The sequence below is a fragment of the Populus nigra genome, chromosome 4, assembly GCF_951802175.1.
Source record: "Populus nigra chromosome 4, ddPopNigr1.1, whole genome shotgun sequence".
NCBI lineage: Eukaryota > Viridiplantae > Streptophyta > Magnoliopsida > Malpighiales > Salicaceae > Populus > Populus nigra.
In genome coordinates, this window is record NC_084855.1 from 8,268,925 (window position 1) to 8,292,912 (window position 23,988).

General features: G+C 37.0%; 1 protein-coding gene across 4 annotated transcripts; it reads left to right on the forward strand.

Annotated features, from left to right (window-relative positions):
• Positions 1-1,684: 1,684 nt before the first annotated feature.
• LOC133691670 (protein SABRE) lies at positions 1,685-23,674 on the forward strand. Of its 4 annotated transcripts, XM_062112269.1 has the most exons (22): positions 1,702-2,090; positions 2,500-2,611; positions 3,039-3,305; positions 4,294-4,559; positions 4,844-5,060; positions 5,650-5,820; positions 5,923-6,000; positions 7,410-7,661; positions 8,826-10,937; positions 11,997-13,860; positions 14,109-14,209; positions 14,849-15,208; positions 15,413-15,531; positions 16,088-16,337; positions 17,419-17,643; positions 17,962-18,101; positions 18,741-18,813; positions 20,724-20,825; positions 20,912-21,340; positions 21,429-21,596; positions 22,282-22,660; positions 22,967-23,674. In XM_062112269.1, exons 1-22 carry the CDS (start codon positions 2,020-2,022, stop codon positions 23,074-23,076), a joined length of 7,866 nt encoding a protein of 2,621 aa, XP_061968253.1. In that variant the 5' UTR covers positions 1,702-2,019; the 3' UTR covers positions 23,077-23,674. The 4 variants fall into 4 exon arrangements, 3 of the variants coding, with proteins under 3 accessions (XP_061968256.1, XP_061968253.1, XP_061968254.1); XM_062112270.1 differs by lacking the exons at positions 1,702-2,090; positions 2,500-2,611; positions 3,039-3,305 and having other exon boundaries at positions 4,428-4,559; positions 4,849-5,060; XR_009841721.1 differs by lacking the exons at positions 20,912-21,340; positions 21,429-21,596; positions 22,282-22,660; positions 22,967-23,674 and having other exon boundaries at positions 1,687-2,090; positions 17,962-18,105; positions 20,724-20,791.
• The last annotated feature ends 314 nt before the right edge of the window (positions 23,675-23,988 follow it).

The window sequence follows — 23,988 nt, forward strand, 5'->3', positions numbered from 1 at the left end:
TTTGTGTTTTTTCTCTATTCTTTTAGCTGTTTGGAGATTCAAACCATTTATTGTTGCCATTGCTGGTTCCCCTGCCTATATTCATAATTTTTGTTTCTCAGGTGAGGTTTTGCTCTCTTTTTTTCTTTATAAGTTGTTGTTATGTATGCTTTAATTAGGTTTCTTTCTCTGGTACATTGGAAATAAAAAGGAAAAAAAAACTAGCGTTCTCTTCGATAACTGGTATCAATAAAAAAATCTAGCGTTCTCTACGATAACCGGTATTTATTTAAGCACAAATTGTTTGTGTATTTAGCTCATTCATTTTTTCTGGTGTTGTTTTCCCTGCCTATATATATATATATATATTTTTATTTCTTAGATGATATTTTTGTGTTGCCTCTAGCTCTATTTCTTTCTAAACTCTTAATATCCGCCATGTTTTTGTTTTTCTACCCAATTCTGAGTGTGTGGCCATTCTTGCTTTATTGTGTTTTTTTATTTTTTATTTTCCTTTTCCTTTTCCTCTACCTTCTTTAATTGTCTTTTAGCTATTTCCTTGGTAGATATTCTAGAAAGGTGGGACACGAGAAGGATGCTAACTTCCGAACCAATAATGCTTCATTATCAATATCCCTGAATATATTACAACTCACGTGACAAATGGAAACATCCTCACAGAGAAAAATACTGAAGTACACTCATAACATCAGTCTGGGAAAGATTAACCTTTTATGCCATGAGACCAACACCACCATCATATCCAAATATGGCAAAACTTACGATGGAATTAAGAAGGAGATTGCCCACCATGCATGTAAACATATTTCCATAACCAGTAGTGATGAAAAGGCTCCGGATATAAATGATCTTCATGAATCTCTATGATTGATCTCGATAAAAACCTCCATGAACAGTCTCCACGCAAATGAATATTCTTCAAGATCGCTCTCGTCAAAAATATCCATGGATAGTCTTTTTAATGTTACAGACTAAGTTAAAGTTTTCCTACCATGAAAAAATATTTTAAGACAACGCTGGTGTTTTAGAAAAAGCAGAAAAAAATATAGTTAAGTGTGGAGCTCCACTAATAAAAAAAAAAAAAAGAGAAAAAAGGAGTTAAAAGTTAAATCCATAAAAACAGAAACATCAAACCCTAATTCAATTATCATATTGAGAATTGAAAATATCGAAAGCTAACTTTCCTACGATTTGACTTTGTTCTTCTTTAGTAGCGTCCTCCATTTTTCTGTTAGCGGTCGACAATAACAGAGGAACTAGGGTTTTAGGGTTCCCCTTCCGCTCTCTCTGGACGCTGAGTTTGTTCTTTATTGCCAGTAAATATAGTATTGCTAATTTGGGCCAACTGGTAGGATCTTTGTAGAATTGCTGATTTGGGCTTCTGTTCTTATTGGTCCGCTTCCAATAACGGGCTTCTGTTCAACGACGCCCATTTTAACGGTGGAATTTCCACCGTGGACCAATGATTTTGAACCGTCACGTGTAGTTTATTTGCGTGCCCGTAACGCTGTCTTTACTCTTTACTCTCCGGTCTCCGCTGACAAAATGCCTCCAAATCAACCCAGTTACGAAGGACACGTTCCCTCCAACAACGACATCTGAAGCACGTTTCCCTAGAAACATCCCTCCACACTATAATCCCTGCACCCTCATTACACCTGATAAAACCCCTCAAAAAGGGTAAAAAGAATAAGGAAAATAAATACGGTCTTTCTCTCTCTTCCATGTCTCTCTGTGTGTGATCAACGAGCGTCTCACGGATCGGATCTACGCTTTTATAAATAAAAAAGAAAAAAGAAAAACGAACGCGATCAACGCGGCTTTCTCTCAATTGACTCGCAAGATGGAAAAAAGAACTGTGAAGAAATTTAGCTTTTTTAGGGTTTCGATTATTCTATTTTGATGCATTTGTGGGTTGCGACCTGAAATTATGGCACAGAGAGTTTTCTGTATTTGAATATTATTTTGTGGCTTATTATTTGGATAATTAGCAGTGGAAGAAGTCGAGAAACTACGAAAATGGCAGCCTCGCCTGTCAAGTTTCTCTTCGGTTTCTTGTCCCTTTCCGTCACTTTGTGGTTGCTCTTCATGTAAGTCATTCAATTAAGATCAACTTTTTTTACTGCGTCGAAATTTGGATTGATGATCGCTAGCATAAATGGATTGAAATGGCTGGTAATTTAGGCGCGTGAATGAATGTAAATAACCTTTTCTTTTGCGTGTTGTTGATAGAATGTAGTTGACTATGGTTCATGATTAAAGCCATGGAGATGGATAATTGAATGAAGGAGTCATGTTAATGTTACTAGAAGGAGACAAGGAGAAGTATATGATTATGTTTTGATAGATGACTTGGATTTAACAATTTGTTTGATGTTTTGTGGTTTAAGACATACTGTTCAGTTACCTTAGCGTTGATGGTAGATAAGCTTCGTTCAAAGTTACAGGCAGTTTTACGTGCTGAGATTAGATTAATTTTTATTGTGCATCTCTTTGCAGTTTTGCTTCTAGGTTGATGGCTTGGATTTTGAGCCGGATCTTGGGGGCATCTGTTGGATTTCGAGTTGGGGGATGGAAATGTTTGAGGGATGTTGTGGTGAAGTTTAGAAAGGTCAGTCCCTTTTTTAAAAATTGATTCCATTTTAGTTGTTCTTTTAAGAGTGAATTAGAGAGGATCACCTCTTTTGACATTGTACTAAATCCTTTTTCCGTTTAAAAATAAAAATAAAAATAAAATTGAATAAATGAATGGCTTGTAAAAGTAGGGTTATCCGCTGGTCATAATTCACATTGGCTTATATTGGTTGAATGATTCCATGGGCTGGAAGAATTTTTCTTAACTGGAATCTACAAACTGTCTGTCACTCAAAAGTAGATTTTGACTTCAAATATACAATGAGCCAATTTTACTAGAATTGAAATGTTGTTGTGAGTTTGAGATGAAGAACCTAGTGTATTCTCCTCAAAGAATATACTGGTTTAGTGTATGAAGCATCGGACCATGCAATTAATTTTGTTATGAACTTGATAACTTACAGGGTCCTGTTGAGTCTATATCAGTTGGTGAGGTTAGACTTAGCATACGTCAGTCTTTGGTCAAACTCGGGGTGGGTTTCATTTCCAGGGATCCCAAGCTACAAGTATTAATATGTGACCTGGAGATTGTAATGAGGCCTTCTAGTAGAGGCACACAGAAAACAAAAACTCAGAGACCCCGACCGCGCACTTCAGGCAGGGGAAAATGGATGGTCTTAGCTAACGTCGCAAGATTTTTGTCAGTTTCTGTGACAGATTTGGCTGTGAAGGTGAGTATTTTTAATAGTCACTACTGTAAGGGAATAGCATATGTTTTTCACCATTCATTTCATGGGTAAAATATAGCATACAACTTGTAGTTGATCATTTTGTCAATTTCTGTTGTTTTTTATTTTCAATTTTGTATTGGTTTTTAATTATTTGGCTTCCATCTATTTCTTTTTTTTTCCTCCTCTTTGTTTAATAAAAGAATATTTTTTTACTAAAGGTGAATAAAAATGAATTTACAAAATTAAGCACCAGAAAATTTAGAAAGACACATTTTCTTAACAACTTGTTAAATGAGCATTTTTTTTTATATAAAAAAATCTGCTTAGCTTCTAGTAATCCTCTTCCTTTTGATGTAATTGAGGTTAGTTATATATGTATCCTTTCCACAAGATAAGTAAATTGGAATAAGTTTAAAAATAATACATATGAGCTGATTGCATTAGCTCTTTATAAGTTATCAAGGAGTATAGCTGCAGTTTTTGCGGGGTCCACAACTGAAAGCTAATTTCATGTATTGATTGAGTCAAATTAGTAAATGTTTAACACATCAACTGATCTGATCTTAGTCAAATTAGTAAATGTTTTGGTTTTGTGTTTAGTATCAATCTGAACAGCTGAAACAAGTTTATTTGTTCCAATTTTTGTGGACTAAACCCTGGTCAATGTAAACTTGGTTCTACCTAACTTGATCTTGACCTGCCTCTCGACCTACTGGTTTGCTTGGCCTTTAGTAGTTGGAGTCTGAATTTTTTTTTCTTTTTTTGACAATGAGACTTGAACATGATTCTTTAAAAGGATTGGGCATAACAATGTGCTAAGACAGCTACTGCTCATGCAATGCTAGAAAAGGTGGTGCTGAAAGTACACCTGGAGGTTCTTAAAGCACCTTTCTTTCTGAATTTGTGATATTAACTTATATTTTACTCACTTATCATTCCCCCCCTTTTCTTCTGTTTTATATCAAAAATTGTTTCTGGAAAATGGCAGACACCCAAAGCTACAATTGATGTCAAGGAACTGAGATTAGATATATCCAAAGATGGGGGATCCAAGCCAAATCTGTATGTCAAGCTTAACATATCACCTGTTCTTATCCACATGGGTGAACCACACATCATTTCTGACCAAATGCCTAACTTCAACAATGGAGGATGTATTTCTTCAGGAGAGGTGGCATTTGGTAATATGGACAGGTCTTCTGCTGCTTTTTTCTGCGAAGAGCTCTCTCTCTCTTGTGAATTTAATCATGATAGGTATTTTTCTCTTGATATGTTCTTTTCCTTTAATTGTAGTTGTCAGAAATCTGATCATAACTGCTCTATCAATCAGTGATTGATTAATGGCAAGATTACCACTGCTGATATTCAGAGTTTTAGGATGTTCTTTAATTCAGTTCTGACAGTTTGGATGCATTTCTTTCCCACTCTCTTCCTGTTAAAAGTTCTATAGAATGTCTTTGCCTCTTATTTCAGCTCTAGTTATAGACATGCCTGGTCTGTCAATTAAAGGTTCTTATGTATGTCTGTTTTGGATGTAGAGAAGTAGGTGTAATAATCCAGAATGTGGACATTAACAGTGGAGAGGTCACTGTTAATCTCAATGAGGAACTGCTTTCAAGAAAAAAGAGTTCATCCGATGCCTTTGCTCATACGGATAAAGAGTTGGTTGCTGATTCTTCAGTTTCTAAAAATCAACACAACAAACAATCAAAACTTGTAGCAATTACAAAGTATGCTTCCATGTTTCCAGAAAAGGTTGGTGGGCTTTCTATTTATGTCATTTAGATGGGATTGCTGATTACCACATGCCCTCTCTGTCTTCATGCTTCTGTTTTCTATTTCAATTGCTTCTTTTTGTCTATGCAACTTCATATCTCATGCTAGAATAAGGCTATATATGCAACATGAAAAGCTGGTAGTTGCTGATCTAGATCCTCTAATTCTATAAGTATGGTGCTTTTGTAATTCTTGCTGATTTGTTGTAATTCTCGGTAGTTGATTTGCTACATCCTCTCTCACGAATACCCTCTGTATTTCACATTTAGTTGTTCCTAGAGTTTGCTCATGCTCAAAAAGTCTCGTAGTATTTATCTCTCAATTTTCTATCTTATCCTAAGCTTACATGGCAGGCCTCTTCAAATTTGAAAATTTTAATTGTTCGTTGAGCTTCCTTTTTTTTTTTTGTCAGAGAACATATTTTAGCTTTTATGAGTTATTCTTGATCTATATATAAATTACAAAAGCCATCTGTGTCAAGATAAGACACGTGCTACATAAGCCTGATTTTTGCCTAATAATCTGAATGCCAATGGAATCAACTGATAATCTTATTTTAATCTGACAGGTTTTCTTCACTTTACCGAAACTGGATGTTAGGTTTGTGCATCAAGAACATGATCTTGTTGTTGAGAATAATATAATGGGCATTCAATTAAGGAGCATCAAATCACGATCCGCTGAAGATGTGGGAGAGAGTACACTAATTGAAGTTCAAATGGATTTCAGTGAGATTCATGTATGAGCATAACAATTGTCAGAGCTCTTTTGGTGGTGTAATTTTCATATTTCTCATGCTGTTTGGCCTCTTGATGACCATGCTTTTTGCATTATATTTCAGCTTCTTAGAGAAGCTGGCACTTCTGTCTTGGAGATATTGAAAGTCGACGTGGTCTCATCTGTCTACATTCCTATACAGGTAATTCCTATCATTTCAATTACTGCTGTTTAGCATCTTTGTTCAGCAGATTTCCTATAGATGTATAATGGTGAGGGGCAATTGTATCACTGTGCTGAATCAGATAACTGACTTTGATGCTTACTTTTTCCTTATGCTGTTAGCTGAACATATATTGTTTTTTACTGGCTGATGCTTGGATAGCATTGTTGGAATATAAAAAATCGCTTATCATGTTTCATGGTACCTTTTCCATAACCAATTAAAGAGATGCTCACATAGATTGCTGCATTTGATACTTTTCAAGGTTTCTTAAACTAGGAGGAAAAATAATCCTTGTTGGTTTGTGTTTTTTGGCACTAGTTAGATGTTTTAGTACCCTCAAAAGAGTTGTCGGGGTTTAACCCATTCTCGCTGCATATTTGGCCTTTTGATGGTGCAAGTTGTTGGTTTTGGAAGCAATTGATGCAGGCGGCTTTAATTTCTGGAAAAGCAGGCTTGATTTTAGATTGACTTTTACCGAATAATTCTTTTTTTTTTTTTTGCTTTTACATTCCTAGTTCTTGATGGAGTCAAGTGTGATGATTATCATATCATTTAGTTTTCTTTGAATGGTGGTGAGGATAGATTTTATTTCCATCTTGTCAGTGGGAGTATTTTTCTTTAATTTTCCTGTTGTAACACAGATCAGGTGGCAGATTATAACTTGGTGTTACACCCATATAGTTTTATGGAGACCCTACCCTTTCTTCTGAACTCTTCAAGAACTGACCGAAATAAACCTACATTATGTTTTATATGCATCTAGTATTTAATGCCTTCTTAACCTAATCAAAAGGCACTTACTTATCAGAAGAAGAACCTCATCAATATTTTATAAGAGCTTTCTATTGAGAAAAATCTATATCATATTTTCAATGAATCAAAAGGTCAAAGTTACCTTAGTTGCTGTTATTTTCTGTTGGAAGTATTATAAGACTATTTTGACATCTCCACAAAAGGGAATACTCTTTGTCAACAGATCCCTTTTCTAGTTGCCAAACATTGTGGGAGTCATATCCTCACTATTGTGGATTTGTTGGGTCATAACAGCTGATCAATTGAAGGAATGCATGGATTTTCTTGCTCTTATAGGTCACAAGTCCTTAGAGTTCTTTATGGTGATTTTTTCCTATTGAGAAAAAGAAAATAAGGCTTTATGTATAAATTGAGAAAAAACTATTTTAAAAAAAATTGCTATCAGATAAATAAGGTTGTTCGATCCAGGGATGCACTCTTTCTTTTTGTTAGAGAATAATAAATTGAGCACTTTTGTAACAAAAATAGCAGGGTGATTTATATCTGTTTTAAGGCTGGGGAACTTAACAGTTTCCAGATTAATGATTCTATGCCTATTGCTTTGCTTATTCGTTGGATGCTCCGACTTTCAGCCAATCTCACCAGTTAGAGCAGAAGTTGATGTTAAGCTCGGAGGTACACAGTGCAACATCATAATGAGCAGATTAAAGCCGTGGCTGCGCCTCCACCACTCAAAGAAGAAAAAAATGGTGCTTCGAGAGGAAACATCTACTCGAGTTAGGTCTCCGACCACTGAATCCAAAGTCATCATGTGGACATGTACTGTCTCTGCTCCTGAGATGACTATTGTGCTTTATAGTATCAATGGTTTGCCTCTGTATCAAGTAAGTTATGTGCATAGTAAATTATTAAATGGTATTGAATTTTGTGAAAACAGCTGAGCTCTTACCTTAGCTCTCGCATTTTGCTGGTGCCCCATATCTGCAGGATTTTTTTTGTGTTTGTTAACTTTCTAGTAATCTTCCTCAGTCCGAAACCTTTTTATTGTTATTATTATTATTATATAGTTTAGGGGAGAGGGGGGGGGGGGGGTTTGAACTTGCAACCTTCTCTTTGGAGGAGAGGTTTGTCTATCATTTAAGCCATGACTTCATCGCTTTCTCACAGACCAGAGCATGGAAAACATGTATTTAAAATTTATGTCCTCATTTTAACTCTCAACATGATAATTTATCTTTAGTCACTTCCAGTAACTGGACCTTGCATCTTAAAAGTGGAAATCTTACAATATTTATCCAGCCTTTTTAGCCAATGTTGTAAGGGAACCATTTGAGTTAATGCATCTAAATTTCATGATGGTGAAAAAATTGCTCAAACTTGTCAATCTAGTTGTCAGAATGTTAGTAGGTCATTTGCACTCTTGCTTCACAGTTGACTTGAGACATTTATTGTGAACAGGTTGTTTCACCTTTTTTAGGAATTTCAGGGTCATACTTTAAAAAGTTTTGTTATTGTATAGAGACTGTAGTGCAAAAATGAGAAGGAGAAAGAGTCTAAATCTTGAGTCTTTTTTGCATCTCCAAGTAAATTGATATTTCCCACATTCTTTTGTTTTTCTCTTTCAAGCTTCTCAATTATGAACCTAACAGAAGGATGAGAAGTTGAACTCTCTATTGGGTTTTATCTAGTGGCATAGCAAACCTAGGGTTAGTTGGGCCATCCAAACAAATACAATCAAAGTTTAATTTTATGCTTTAGGCTGAGTGAATGATTTTTTCATCTCAATTGCTCCTTTCTCCTTTTCAAGGATTCATTTCTACCATCTGTTTAGGACATCTGGGAATTGGTCCTCTTAGTATCTCTTACACCCAACAGACACTGCTGGTAAGATGTGTAATTAAGTAGTCAGCCATCCATATCTCCCTGCCCAATTCATAATTCACCATCTTTGTGAAATATTCATTAATATCAGAAAGCTAGCTTACTCTGAGTTTGAAACCTCCAAGTATCAATCATATAGCATCTTAACTTTTAATTTCCTTGTGTAGGGCTGCTCCCAATCATCACATGTGTTTGCAAATAACATATCAAGCATGGGAACTGCAGTGCATATGGAACTTGGTGAATTAAACTTGCACATGGCAGATGAATATCAAGAATGCTTGAAGGAAAGCCCATTTGGTATGGAATCAAATTCAGGTGCCTTAATGCACATAGCAAAGGTTAGTTTGGATTGGGGCAAGAAAGACATTGAATCATCAGAAGAAGATGGTTCTAGATGTAAATTGGTCCTTAATGTTGATGTCACTGGAATGGGTATTTATTTGAATTTTAAGCGTGTAGAATCACTTATAACAACTGGCATTTCCTTTCAAGCTCTCTTGAAAAGTCTTTCAGCTTCTGGTAAAAGAACAGCACAGAGCCGAGGTGGTCGGTCATCTAAACCATCAGGGAAAGGGACTCGATTCTTGAAATTCAATCTGGAACGCTGTTCTGTAAACTTTTGTGGTGACACAAGCTTGGAAAACACAGTTGTTCTAGATCCCAAGCGTGTCAATTATGGATCACAGGGTGGTCAGGTAATAATCAGTGTTTTGGATGATGGCACTCCTCGTACTGCAAGTATAATGTCCAGTGTTTCTGATGAGTGCAAGAAGTTGAAGTATTCTGTTTCTCTTGATATTTTCCATTTTACTCTGTGCATGAATAAGGAGAAACAGTCCACAGAGATGGAACTTGAAAGAGCAAGGTCTATGTATCAGGAATATTTGGAGGAACGCAGTCTTGATACAAAGGTTACAGTGTTTGACATGCAGAATGCAAAATTTGTACAGCGTTCTGGTGGTCTTAAAGGAATTGCCATCTGCTCTCTCTTCAGTGCTACTGATATTAAAGTCAGGTGGGAGCCTGATGTACATCTGTCATTAATTGAACTAGTTCTGCAATTGAGGTTGCTTGTACACCATCAGAAGCTCCAGGTTTATGGTAATGAATCCAAGGAAGGTGCCTCTAACATGAAAGACACTGATCAGAAAAAAGAAGCCCCTTCAGCACCAGAACATTTAGATAAGCATAAGAAAAGGGAATCCATTTTTGCTGTTGATGTGGAAATGCTCACCATATCTGGTGAGGTTGGAGATGGGGTTGAAGCAGTGGTTCAGGTTCAGTCAATTTTCTCTGAGAATGCCTGTATAGGATTGCTTCTTGAAGGGCTTCTTCTCAGTTTCAATGGGTCTAGAGTGTTGAAAAGCAGCAGAATGCAAATTTCCCGTATCCCTAGCACTCCCAGTAGCTTGTCTGATGCAAAAATACCAGCCTCCGTGACATGGGATTGGGTGATTCAAGGGCTTGATGTTCATATCTGCCTGCCATACAGGTTGCAGTTGCGCGCCATTGATGATTCCATTGAGGATATGTGGCGGGGTTTGAAGCTTATAACTGCTGCTAAAACTGCACTGATATTTCCCATGAAGAAAGAAACCTCAAAGCCCAAAAGGTCCAGTTCAGCAAAATTTGGAAGTGTAAAATTTTTTATACGCAAGCTAACAGCTGATATTGAGGAAGAACCAATGCAGGGTTGGCTTGATGAACACTATCAGCTGATGAAGAACGAAGCTTCTGAGCTTGCTGTCAGGTTGAAATTCTTTGATGAATTTATTTCCAAAGCGAGCCATTGTCCTAAAGCTGCTGAAACAGTTGATTCTAGTCAAGAAAGAAAGGTTCTGTATAATGGAGTTGAGATTGATCTGCAAAACCCATCAAATATTCAGGAATTGCGAGAAGGTATATATAAACAGTCATTTAGATCATATTACAATGCCTGTCAAAAGCTAGTAACATCAGAAGGTTCGGGTGCCTGTGTGGAAGGATTTCAGACTGGTTTCAAGCCCAGCACTGCTAGAATATCTCTTCTTTCTATTTCTGCTACAGAGTTAGAAGTAAGTTTAACAAGAATTGACGGTGGAGATGCTGGGATGATAGAGGTTCTGAAGAAACTTGATCCTGTTTGTTGCGAGAATGACATACCATTTTCTCGACTTTATGGGAGTAATATTTTCTTGCGTACAGGGAATCTGGCTGTTCAGTTAAGAAACTACACATTTCCTCTTTTTGCTGCTACTTCTGGTAAATGTGAAGGTTGTGTTGTGCTAGCTCAGCAGGTAACACTCAAAGTTGCTTTGCACCCTCCCCTCCTTCCCTACTCCACGATGCTTCAAGTTTTCTTCTCTAGTTTATGCTCATTTACCTTGTCTGGCCTCTCCATTATCATATTGAAAGAACAATGGAAATGAAATCTACTAGCAATTACTCACTTCTATCATGCCTTGGGTTTGAATTCTACTAATGAAATTTATCACAATACTGAGCTGATAGCTGGCCTTCCCATCTCAACTTATTTTTCGTAGTAGTTTAGTTGATTTCCATAGTTATGATTAGATAAATTAGCTGGCCTGCTGGAGTAGACCAAACCAAAAAATTATTATGTATGTTGACAAATAACTACTACTAAAAGAGGTCCAAATATTTGAATGTATGTGGATGGAGAGATGGTCTACTTTGGAGAGAGGCCATCCCTTTAACTAAAATACCCTGGAATTAGTAGTAACTGGTTTGAGGTCATTATCTGACAATCTACCCAAAAATGGTAGAGAATAAAGTTTGGAAACCAAAGGTTTTGTGGTTAACAAATTTAAGGGTATCCTTTAAACAACATTTCCAATATGTCTGCACCAATTAATTTATTTGCGAGGTCAGACAGATTAGAGATTTGACCAGAGCATTTATTTTATGGCCATGGACCACTTTTTGTTCAATCATGTGGATAACTAACTACAGCCCCCTTTCTCCTGAAATTAAACACATTCCAGTGCTCTTCATAGTATTTGCTTGAAACATTCTAGCAAAGCGTAAAAATATTATGGCACAGGCATTTGTTTTATTGGCTACAGTATTTGATAATGGAAGGGACTAGTAAGTCAGTGACATGATTTTTCTCAAATGCTTGTGGTGTGTCTAAATAGTAGAATTGCGGTAATATTGTTTTCCCACTGCCAGTGTGAGGTGCAATATGATGGCTGGCTAAACTTCCTGTTAAGAATAATGTATGAAACACAAGAACTAGTATCTGTTCTTCTTTATTTGCATCTCTATTCATCTGTGATGTTATGTCTTGACTCCCCTCCCCCCTCAGTGATTATGACTTTTCTCCTTTGAATCAGGCAACAAGTTTTCAGCCCCAAATTTACCAAGATGTCTTTATTGGGAGATGGAGAAAGGTGCGCATGCTTCGTTCTGCTAGTGGCACGACTCCTCCTGTTAAATCGTACTTTGATTTACCTTTACATTTTCAAAAAGGGGAAGTGTCTTTTGGAGTGGGTTATGAACCATCTTTTGCTGATGTGAGCTATGCTTTTATGGTGGCTCTTCGTAGAGCTAATCTAAGTGTTAGGAATTCTGATTCTCCACAAGTTCAACCACCAAAAAAGGAGCGTAGCTTACCATGGTGGGATGATATGAGAAACTATATTCACGGAAATGTCACTTTATTCTTCTCTGAAACTAGATGGCACGTTCTTGCAACAACTGATCCTTATGAAAAGCTTGACCAACTTCAGTTTGTATCTGGTTTGATGAAGATCCAGCAATCAGATGGTCGTGTTTATGTGTCTGCACAGGATTTTAAGATTTTAATTAGCAGTTTGGAGAAACTGGCAAGCGGCTGTGGCTTAAAACTCCCTTCTGGTGCATCTGGTGCCTTACTTGAAGCCCCGGTCTTTACTCTTGAAGTCACAATGGATTGGGAATGTGATTCTGGAACTCCACTGAATCATTACTTGTACGCACTTCCAATTGAAGGGAAGCCTCGAGAAAAAGTTTTTGATCCATTCAGGTCTACATCTCTGTCCCTCCGATGGAACTTCTCTTTTAGGCCCTCCCCTCCCTCGTGTGAGAGTCAATTGCCTTCTTCCTCTTCAGTAGATAGCAAAGTTGTAAATGGAACTGTCTATGATCTACCTTACAAGCCAGAAAATGTTTCAACAGTTTCCCCAACTTTGAATATTGGTGCACATGATTTAGCGTGGCTGATTAAGTTCTGGAACATGAATTATCTCCCTCCACACAAATTACGTTCCTTCTCCCGATGGCCTCGCTTTGGAATTGCAAGAGCTATCAGATCAGGCAATTTATCATTAGACAAGGTGATGACAGAATTTTTTCTCCGCATTGATGCTACACCTACTTGTATAAAACACATGCCTTTAGATGTTGATGATCCGGCAAAAGGACTTACATTTAACATGACGAAGATGAAATATGAACTCTGTTATAGCCGGGGTAAGCAGATGTTCACTTTTGAATGCAAGCGTGATCCTCTTGATCTTGTTTACCAAGGTCTCGACCTTTACATGCCCAAGGCTATCTTAGATAAAGTGGACTCTAACAGTGTGCCAAAAGCAGTTCAAATGACCAGGAATAATTCTCAATCCTCAGCTGTTAATAGAATTGCCAGTGAGAAACGCAATAATATGGGTGGCTGCACTGAGAAGCACCGTGATGATGGATTTCTTTTGTCGTGTGATTATTTTACAATCAGAAGGCAGTCGCGAAAGGCTGATGCTGACAGGTTATCAGCATGGCAAGAGGCTGGGAGAAGAAACCTTGAGATGACATACGTGAGGTCTGAGTTTGAAAATGGGAGTGAGAGTGATGATCACACAAGATCTGATCCAAGTGATGATGATGGATACAATGTAGTAATAGCTGACAACTGCCAGCAAGTTTTTGTTTATGGCCTCAAGCTTTTATGGACTATTGAGAATAGGGATGCTGTTTGGTCCTGGGTTGGCGGAATATCCAAAGCATTTGAACCCCCTAAGCCTTCTCCTTCTCGACAGAATGCGAGGAAATTGCATGAAGAGAACCAGTTAGATCCCAAATCTGAGGTGCTTCAAGATGATATCTCCAATCTTCCTTCTATCAGTCATAAAGTAGATACCCCTTCTCATCATGTGGAGACCTCAGGAACTCTTTCATCTCCATCACATTCAGCTAAAGTAAAGAATTCGTCATTTCCTTCAATTGGTATGTTGGCAGCACACCTTGTGATTTCAGTTTAAAGGATCTCACTTGGGAATACACATGTTTTATTGAAGAAGCAACATTTCAGAACTCTCACTGTTTTTTGGTGGGATGCAATGCTATTCAGTGTGTTTATAACTCTTTCAAATATACTTGATGATTGTAATCTCAATTTTCTACAAACTTTTTCTTAATTGAGATCTACAAGCTACCATATAGCATAACATTACTGTTTTTTGCTTTGTCATCAGTGACAAATGGAAGTATTGATGATTCTGAGGAAGAAGGGACTCGTCATTTCATGGTGAATGTTATGGAGCCACAATTCAATCTTCATTCAGAAGAAGCCAATGTAACTTTTGAACCGTGACTTTCTTAAATATTTGCTCACGTGGTCATTAACTTCTTCTCTTTTCCTGTGGTTATGATTTACATGTCCATATCTTTTTTCAAAAATTTATGCGTAGAAGATTTTATTAGTGAGAAAGGAATTTGAGTTATAGCAAGGACTAAGGAGGTAAGAAATTCTTCAGACATTAGAAGAGGACCAAATAATTTCATGATTGTTTTAAATGTCCTATTTTGTGGCTTTATCTTCTGTCTCATTACTTTTTTCTTTTTTAGTGTTTTATTTTCATTAATATTCAGTTGATTATTTTATGCCATTGATATCCTAAGCACACCAGAAGCCTATGGGTGAGGGATTTTTGTGCTTAAGAAAGGAAAAGAAACAAAATATAAATTACTATGTTGGAAATCAGTTTGGTTTTATTACATCTAATCTCTGTTTTTTGAAATCGAGTAATTCCTATAGAATATCAATTTCTCTTGTAATGTAGGTTTCTGCAGTAATTCTGGTTCATTCTTGTGCAGTGTAGTTGTGCTGGAAATGTAACATAGTTGCTCGATAAAATGTGTATGTTTAAGTTTATCTAATGAAACCTCTAACAAACAATGCTTTTGCTTTGGGGTCTATTTTTTTTTCCACCAGGGTAGATTCTTGCTTGCTGCCGTTTCTGGTCGTGTTTTAGCTCGATCATTTAATTCTATTCTTCATGTTGGATATGAGATTATTGAACAAGGAATGGTCAATGGAAATGTACAACAAATTCCTGAACATGTACCTGAAATGACATGGAAGCGCATGGAGTTCTCTGTAATGTTGGAGCATGTACAGGCTCATGTTGCACCAACTGATGTTGATCCAGGGGCTGGATTGCAATGGCTTCCAAAAATTCTTAGAAGCTCTCCAAAAGTAAAGCGTACTGGTGCTCTACTTGAAAGAGTGTTTATGCCTTGTGATATGTACTTTCGGTACACAAGACACAAAGGCGGTACTCCAGACTTGAAGGTAAAACAGCAATGTTATGCTATAGGATAGTTTTTCTAGATTGTCTTGCATATCAAATACAAAGAGCTTGGTTGTGTTTGATCACTTATTTTACTTATGTCCCCTTGCAATCATCTGAAGTTAATATTTTAAATGCTGGTTGTTTTATCAAGTTGAATTCTTTGTTTTGAACAATATGCTCACCTTTGATTTCATTTATTGTAGGTCAAGCCTCTAAAAGAGCTTACATTCAATTCTCATAATATAATGGCAACAATGACATCCCGGCAGTTTCAGGTTATGCTGGATGTGTTGACTAATCTTCTCTTTGCACGGCTCCCCAAGTGAGGAATCTTTTCTCCTTTCTTAGATGTATTTTAGGAATCATGTCTCGACACTCTTTGATATTCAAAATTTTGAGTTGCATTCAGTTTAACCAGTTTGTTCTTTTATGTCATGTTTTTGGCATATCTTATGCATGTAGAATTGCCATTGGAGTTTCGTTCATCAAAGGGCTTTTTTTCCATTTCTTTTTGTGCATCTTTTTCACCTTTCCCATCTGCGTGTAGTTGACTCTGATAACTCAAAACATTAATTTTTATGTTTGTTTCGTGTACACTGTAGATTAGAAATGAACTTTGTGGCATATGCTTGGACTTGTCAGTTAAATTCTGTTTCAGATCGCTTTTAGTAATATGTGTAGGCTCTTTGTCAGTTTTAATTTGTAAAGACTTAAGTTAATGAAGATATCATCAAATAAAATCTAGTTTTAGGCTTGTAGATTCTATCCACCTAAAGCAACAACCTTTTGATCTATGAAGTACTTAACTGCATTCAACTAATCTCCTGAAATCAATGCATTTCTGCTCCTGATTGGTTAGAGCAATGTCTGTTATTTAGGCCTAGAAAAAGCAGCCTGTCATATCCTGCTGAAGATGATGGAGATGTTGAAGAGGAGGCAGATGAGGTGGTTCCTGATGGTGTTGAAGAGGTAGAACTTGCAAAAATCAACCTTGAACAGAAAGAGCGGGAGCATAAGTTGATTCTTAATGACATCAGGAAATTGTCTCTATCTAGCGATACTTCTGGAGACCCGCTTTCAAGAAAGGAAGCTGACTTGTGGATGGTCACTGGTGGAAGATACTCTCTGGTGAGGAAAAAATGGTGAACAATGTTAAAATTAGAAGTTCCATGAATTATCATCAAGTTAATTATAAAAAAAAAAAAATTGTCTTTTATTTAAATACTGTTTGTTTCCAGATTGGACTTTGATGCTCTCTTCAAACTGTGGGAGAGACACTATCTCACATGATATTTGAATTTGGACATCTCTTGAAACTGTTTTTGTTTTGGTTGTGGTTGTGGTTCTAGGGTAGGGATCCCTTTGCTAGCACGACCTACCATAATGTTTAGAGCAATTCCATTGAACTTTCACCTTCACCTGAAAGGATAACAGGTCACTTCGTGTTATTTTTAGGTTTGAGGGACTATATGTATATATAATGTGCTCATTACATAGTCACTCAAGTAAACCTCATAAGCACTTATTGAATACACAAGTTAAACCTGATAGAGCACCGCGGCAGCTTGCTTAAAGCTTGTCTCATTGCAGAATTACATTGAGGAGAAGGATCCATATAAACCAATGAGTTTGGAACTGAGGCTTAGCTTAGTCAAGTGCTTCCTGTAACTTTAGGCATGCATGGCCACACACTTGCTTTGTTTAACTTTCATAGATGTGCTAATTGATGCAACCTTTCAGTGAAAATAGCAATCTGTGTAGATTTGTGGTGAATGGACTTCTGCACGTTCTTTTCTATGCCTTAGCCATGAATTTTCTCGATGCTGTCCTAATGAATGTACAAGAGGTTGTGGAGAGGAAATTTAGTGCTTATTTTATTCAACTGGAAAAAAAATAGCAGCCAAAATATGACTTTTATACGTTCCAATTAATAATGCTGAGATTTCAAATCTGAAGTTTAGTTTTGAATACACTGCTATTTGACAATAGTAATTGATATATGTAAGTAGGTGAGACGGTTTGTTTCTGTGGGTCTCATTTTCTTCTGAATCTTCTGTTGCTTGCCGTTTGAATGTAATCTAAAGTTTCAGCATTGAATATTTCTGTCCTGTGCGAAAGTTTGTTTCTGTTTGTGTATCTTCTTCTAGTATTATTGATAAATTCTTCAGGATGCTATAGATTGTAATCTATTCAAGCTTCATGCTCCCAGGTGCAAGGACTAAAGAGAGAGCTTGTAAGTGCAAAGAAGTCTAGGAAGGAGGCATCTGTATCTCTAAGGATGGCTCTGCAGAAAGCTGCTCAGTTACGACTGATGGAGAAGGAGAAAAACAAAAGTCCATCGTATGCCATGCGTATATCTTTGAAAATTAAAAAAGTTGTTTGGAGCATGCTTGTAGATGGTAAAACTTTTGCAGAGGCTGAGATAAACGACATGGTGGGCACCAAAAGCTTTCCTTCTTTTCCTCTCAATTTCTTGGTCTCTTATCATTCAATTACTAACAAAGTAACTGCATCTACGTAGTATTTAAAACTGTCCTTCATGAGAAGTTCTCTCTTCTCTTGTTTATTAAAAAGAAAAAGAACTTGCCATATAGTTACTAGAGCTTGATGTCCAAGTCTAGGGTATAAGACATTTGTGTTTGATATGGTTCCAAATAGATTTTGGTGGGCTTTGATTCTTTATTTACTTATTTCCTTAAAAATCTGATTCTTTCAAGGATGTTTATTTTTATGGGTTTTTTTTTATTAACAGATATTTGATTTTGACCGGGATTACAAGGATGTTGGGGTTGCTTTGTTTACAACGAAGTATTTTGTCGTGAGAAACTGCTTGTCTAATGCCAAGTGTGATATGGTGTTGTCACCATGGAATGCTCCAACAGATTGGGGAAAGTAGGTACCTTTCATATCTGTGTGCATTTAATGGTACTTTAGGTTACTTCCATTGTTATTTGTTATTGGTTAATCATTTACAGAGAGTTGTGGTTTCATTTACCACTTTGTTGTTTATAGTTGTTATATATATCACTGTGGTGAATGTGTTCCATAGTTTTTATTTGTTGATTTACAAGGCATGTCTTCTTCTTGTTTATCATATAACTCATGTATCATATAAATAATCTTTGGACGTTAAAACTTTTTTGAGGACAAAAAAGGGCTTGGTTTTAATTGTGTGACCATAATACATGTGCCGTATTCTTTTTTTATTGATATATCATATATATCACCGTGAGAAGCTGTGAGGCTTGTGTTTACCATGCATGTTTCTCATTTGTTGAATAAATAACCAGATACTTCCAGTAGATCATAGTACAATGATATCTAGGTTCAGGAATGATTTGAAAATTGCTTTATTAATGCATTGCTAGTAGTCATCCAATAGGTTGTTGAAATGGAGCAGAGACTGCTATTCTGATACTGAGAAGTTTAATCTGGGTTCCTTTCTAATGCCCATTCAATTGTTTTAGCTTTAAGTACCCTCCTAAATATTGTATTTATTATTCAGCAAAATGCAATTATTTTTGGCTGCAGAGAAGTCATGCTACGTGTAGATGCAAAGCAAGGGGCTCCAAGGGATGGAAATTCTCGTATTGAACTTTTCCAGGCAATTCAGTGCTCCTTTATTTCCCCATTATTAACTCTTCATGATGAGCATCAAGCAAAAATAGATGTAGGGTGCACACTACATATGTGAAAATTCTAATCTGTTGAAACCTTGAAAGTTTAAACCTCTCCCCACCTGTTTGATCATTCATCCAAGAGCTTACTGGATACTGATTAAATAGGAAGAAAGGAATTTAAAAGAGGACAATGAAGAATAGGCATTATATATTAACATAAATACACATATGCCATGCACATGTATGTCCTCTTTATTGCTGAATGTATTAAATACATGTAAGTGCATGTGTTTGTGTGTGCATGCAAAGTGCTCTTATTGCTGGGTGTGTCTGATCGTTTAAATGCCAAGAAGCAGAATAGCACAGCTCGAAACACTGATGAAATGAGAACATCGGATAAGTCAGTTGTCTTCATAATATCTTTTTTATTGGTTGTTTTTGTAAACCCACCCAACTCCATTCGAAGGCCTGTACAACCCTCTCAGGGTAGACAACCACATAAAGCTCTCAATCTTCAAAATTTGTAAGAATCTTAAAAGTGGCCAATGAAACCCCAGTCAGGAAAAAAAAAAAACCTGTTCATCAAAGAATCCATACACCGATTCTGCTGGAAAAGATCCTTTGGCGGTTTTGCTTCTCCATTAACTTCTCACCAGCCTACAGCAATCACCTCTAATTTTGTTTCTTGGAGGAAAACTAAATCCCATTTATTTTTCACCTTCTCACTCTGATCTCTCTGACTTCCATGCATTCTAACAAATTCCTGATCACATTTTACCCAAAAGAAACATTACAGGAAAAAAATAATAATGGAAATTAAAAGCTTTTGAGGTGGCTAATCAACCACTTGTAAGAATAATGGCGGCAATCTGTGTAGCAAAACACCGCACCCAAGCACCATTTGTCTCATCACCATCTTTCTTCCTTTGAACTCATTACAAGAAAAGTTGCTGTAAATGGAAGACCTAGCCACTCCTACACATATGCTAACAGCCATTTATCCTTTGACATTGATTATATAGAGCATATGGTAACAAGCACTCTATACATCCTCTCAACCTTTCTTCACATTTTATATTTAATCTCCATCCCTTTCTAAGCCTCATAAATATATACGTCTGTCAGTTCTGTCTCCAGTCTCGCTCCCACTAGAAATCTAGGGGTTTTAGATGAAATGAAAGAATATACAAGGTGCTTTGGTCAAGGAAAGAGAATGGAGTTCTGTGAGGGCAGTGCACTCATCCTTTGGAATATGGAGACTTGGGTTAGATATGTCTATGAGATGAGCTGGGTAAAAGGGTAGGTGGAACTCTAAAAACATTGGCTAGATAAAACCAGAATATTCTGCTTCTTATATGTAATCAAATATTTACAAATGAATTTTTTTTCTTTCATTTTCCAAACCAAACAAAACTGAGAACTGATCTCTCTTTTGAAAAGCAACCTCATTAACCTAAATGCATCCATTTGGTTAAATAATTTGGTTTAAACAAAATGATGTTGACCTTTAGCCCCAATGACATCCCTGGAGAGGAGGATAACACTGCACTGTGCACATCGATTAGCAAATAATGTTACAAATCAAGAAAACATCTGTTAGCAGTCATGATACCTGTGTACCTCTTATTACAACTTCCATCGCTGTATTTAATGCATGTAATGAAAGGAAGGACTAGAAGGTTTCTTCATTCTTTTGGTTCTGATGGTCTCCAAATGCTTACATTACGATAACCACTCAAAAAACATTATATCACAAGCATTTTGTGTGTGAAGGCTCATGTGTGCTTAATAAAATTGTTTTTATGAGATCCCTAGAGGTTATTTCCACCTTTGAAAAGTTCCTATATTTGATCGTTGCTTTATTTTAATAGAACCTTATTTTTTTCTACTGCAGGTAAAGATTTTTCCCCTTAAGATTTATTTGACAGAGACAATGTACAAAATGATGTGGGAATATTTCTTCCCTGAAGAAGAACAAGATTCACAACGGCGGCAGGTTAGTGTGAATTGTCAATTCTCACAAGGCAAAAAAGATAATTTGTTGAAGATGTTAAGGTTGATGTTGCACTTCCTGAGCTGCAGGAAGTTTGGAAGGTTTCAACAACTGCTGGTGCAAGACGTGTTAAGAAAGGCCCATCAAGCCACGAAGCTTCTTCTTCATGCAGTCATACAACAAAAGAGTCTGATGTCCCATCCAAAGTGATTGGCAGTTCAGCCCCTGAGTTAAGGAGAACATCTTCTTTTGATAGAACATGGGAGGAGACGGTTGCAGAGTCTGTTGCTACTGAACTTGTCTTGCAGGCCCACTCATCTGGCATATCTTCCTCAAAAAGTGAGCCATTTGATTCTATTGAGCAACCAGATGAATCATCTAGAAGCAAGTCAAAAGAGTCCAAGCCCATGAAGTCTGGTCGGTCATCTCATGAGGAGAAAAAGGTTGGAAAAACAAATGAAGAGAAAAGATCTCGACCTCGAAAAGTAATGGAATTTAACAACATTAAGATAAGCCAGGTTGGTTCATGGTGTGAAACAATCATTTATTATACTGTATTGCATTGATTTGTTGTGCAGTAAGATGTTTTGTAATACTCTGTTGTAGGTTGAGCTGCAGCTTACTTATGAAAGCTCAAGATTTAATCTGCATGAACTTAAGCTGCTGATGGATACATTTCACCGTGTCGAGTTTACTGGGACTTGGAGAAGACTGTTCTCCAGAGTTAAGAAGCATGTTGTCTGGGGAACCTTGAAGTCTGTTACAGGAATGCAGGTAATGAATCTGTGCTGAGATACATTTGCCGCTTCTAATTCCATTAATCAATAAGTTTTTTCCTTTCCAAGGATGCAGTTTGATTCTATCCAATCCTATCTAGCATGAAGTTTGTGTTACTTCTTATGGAAAATGAGAGATACATGGAGAAACTTTGTCTCTGTAATGAAAATGATATAAACTCAGATAGTCACTACACTGTGACAGTGCTTGATTGACTACTCATCCCTTTTTGCATGTGTATTATTTATACATGTGCCTGAGGGAGCAGCTTAGCAGTTTAAAAAGGTTCCATAAATCAAGTCCTCTTTCACTCTTTTCTTGTTTCACCTTTTCCTTCCAATTGTGGAGCGCAAATTTCAAATTTTGTATCCTTTTCATTTTCAGATCTCAAAGGTAGTTTCCTTTCACTTAACTCACCTAACACCTAAACATTATATCATGAGAGAGAGAGAGAGAGAACTGTTTGTTGATAAAGTCTGTAGATCAAATTATGAATATTTTAGCTAAAAGATAATACAATTTATGAATTTAGCCTTGTATATATCAGATGAAAATTGAGCCGTTCATAGTGATGAACTGTTAGCGTCTTTATTTCAGAATTTAACTAATCTGGTATTGTAAGTATGATAAAATCTCCTGTGTTTTCATTTAAATCCTGTATTGATTTCCCTTACTTTCTTAGGGTAAAAAGTTCAAAGACAAAGCACACGGTCAACGGGATCCTAATGTAGCCAGCGTTCCTGATAGTGACCTTAATTTTAGTGACAATGATGATGGTCTGGCAGTGCAATCTGATCAATATCCAAACTGGCTCAAGCGTCCAACTGATGGAGCAGGTGATGGGTTTGTGACTTCCATAAGGGGTCTTTTCAATACTCAGCGTCGCAAGGCCAAAGCATTTGTACTGCGAACAATGAGAGGTGAAGCAGAGAATGACTTTCATGGAGAGTGGAGTGAAAGTGATGCTGAGTTCTCTCCCTTTGCTCGGCAACTTACCATAACAAAAGCTAAGAGGCTTATTAAGCGGCACACGAAGAAATTCCGCTCGAGAGGACAGAAAGGTTTGCCAGATTTTTTCTCCATGGATTTTGTTTTGAATGTGGAGACATTAATTGTTCACTTAGAAAGGATTTTGGACGTCATTAGCAACCCCACCCTGTCCCGTAAAAAGAAAAGAAAAATAAGAAACGTATCATGGTATTCCAAAAGAAATTTCATGGTTTTGTGCTGTTGTTATGATCGTCCACTTATCTGTGGTATTTGCTACTATATTCAATTTCTGCACATGGATACACTCTTTTCTTGTGTTGAGATTTTTATAATCCCCTGATTTTCACCATTATAACTTTAGACTCACTTCCATGCAGCATCATCATCGCAACAAAGAGAATCACTTCCATCATCTCCAAGGGAATCCACTCCATTTGAAAGTGATTCATATAGCGATTCTTCACCATACGAGGATTTTCATGAGTAATTAGTTTTCAATCAGCAAAAGAGATTAGGGAGGCTTTCTTTCTTCGCGGCAAAAAGGATTTTCCAAGTTACCTGGTGAGGCAGTTCAAGGGACCAACAGCATGCAAGAATGGAGCCATGCTCAATGGTGACAGGCTACAAACACGAGCACTTTCCAATAGTTGTTGACGGACGGTCGACCTGTGCCGATCCTTCCAAGCCCGCACCAAGAGCCCTTACTGCCCTCTTGGATTGATTCAAAAGGTTGTATGTGTACAGTTTTTTGCAGCTACTAAGTAGAGTATACAAACTCCCAAAGCATTATAAGAAGAGTGTTGTCATCGAGGACATGGTTAGTCTGCCAGGTCTTTAACCCATTCGTTGGGTTTTAGGCCGAGACTCTGCAGTATCTTTGGGCTTCTGGGACAAAACCAATCGCCATTAGATAGAAACTATTGTTACCATTAAGAAGTGGACTCCTTGCTGTTGTTTCCGTTCCAAAATCTACTGGACTGAAAATAAGAAAAGTAGTTAAGCTTAAAGGAGGCCATGACCTTTTGTCTTGTAAAGTTGGGGTTCATGGGAATGGAAATCCAAATATATATATATTTTTTCATGCCGATGGAGTCTATCGGAAAACTTGGTCTATCTAGTTTTTACAAGTTCAAGGCTTAAGAGCATCAGCCCCCATGCCTGCCTTCTTGTTTTTACAAGTTCAAGGCTAGGCCGGCCCTGCATGCTTGCTCGCTCTATGACACAAGCATTACATGAGGCGTTAAATAGAGCTACTTCCTAGTTTAGATCTAGATTTCTTTTTTCCCGTCAGCACCAAGGTGTTGCTCCCGACCCCGAAAAAGTGATGATTTTAATTTGGAGGTGAAGCATGAAAAATAAAAGGTAAGATGAAAATTATAATGACTCGGCATGCACGCTC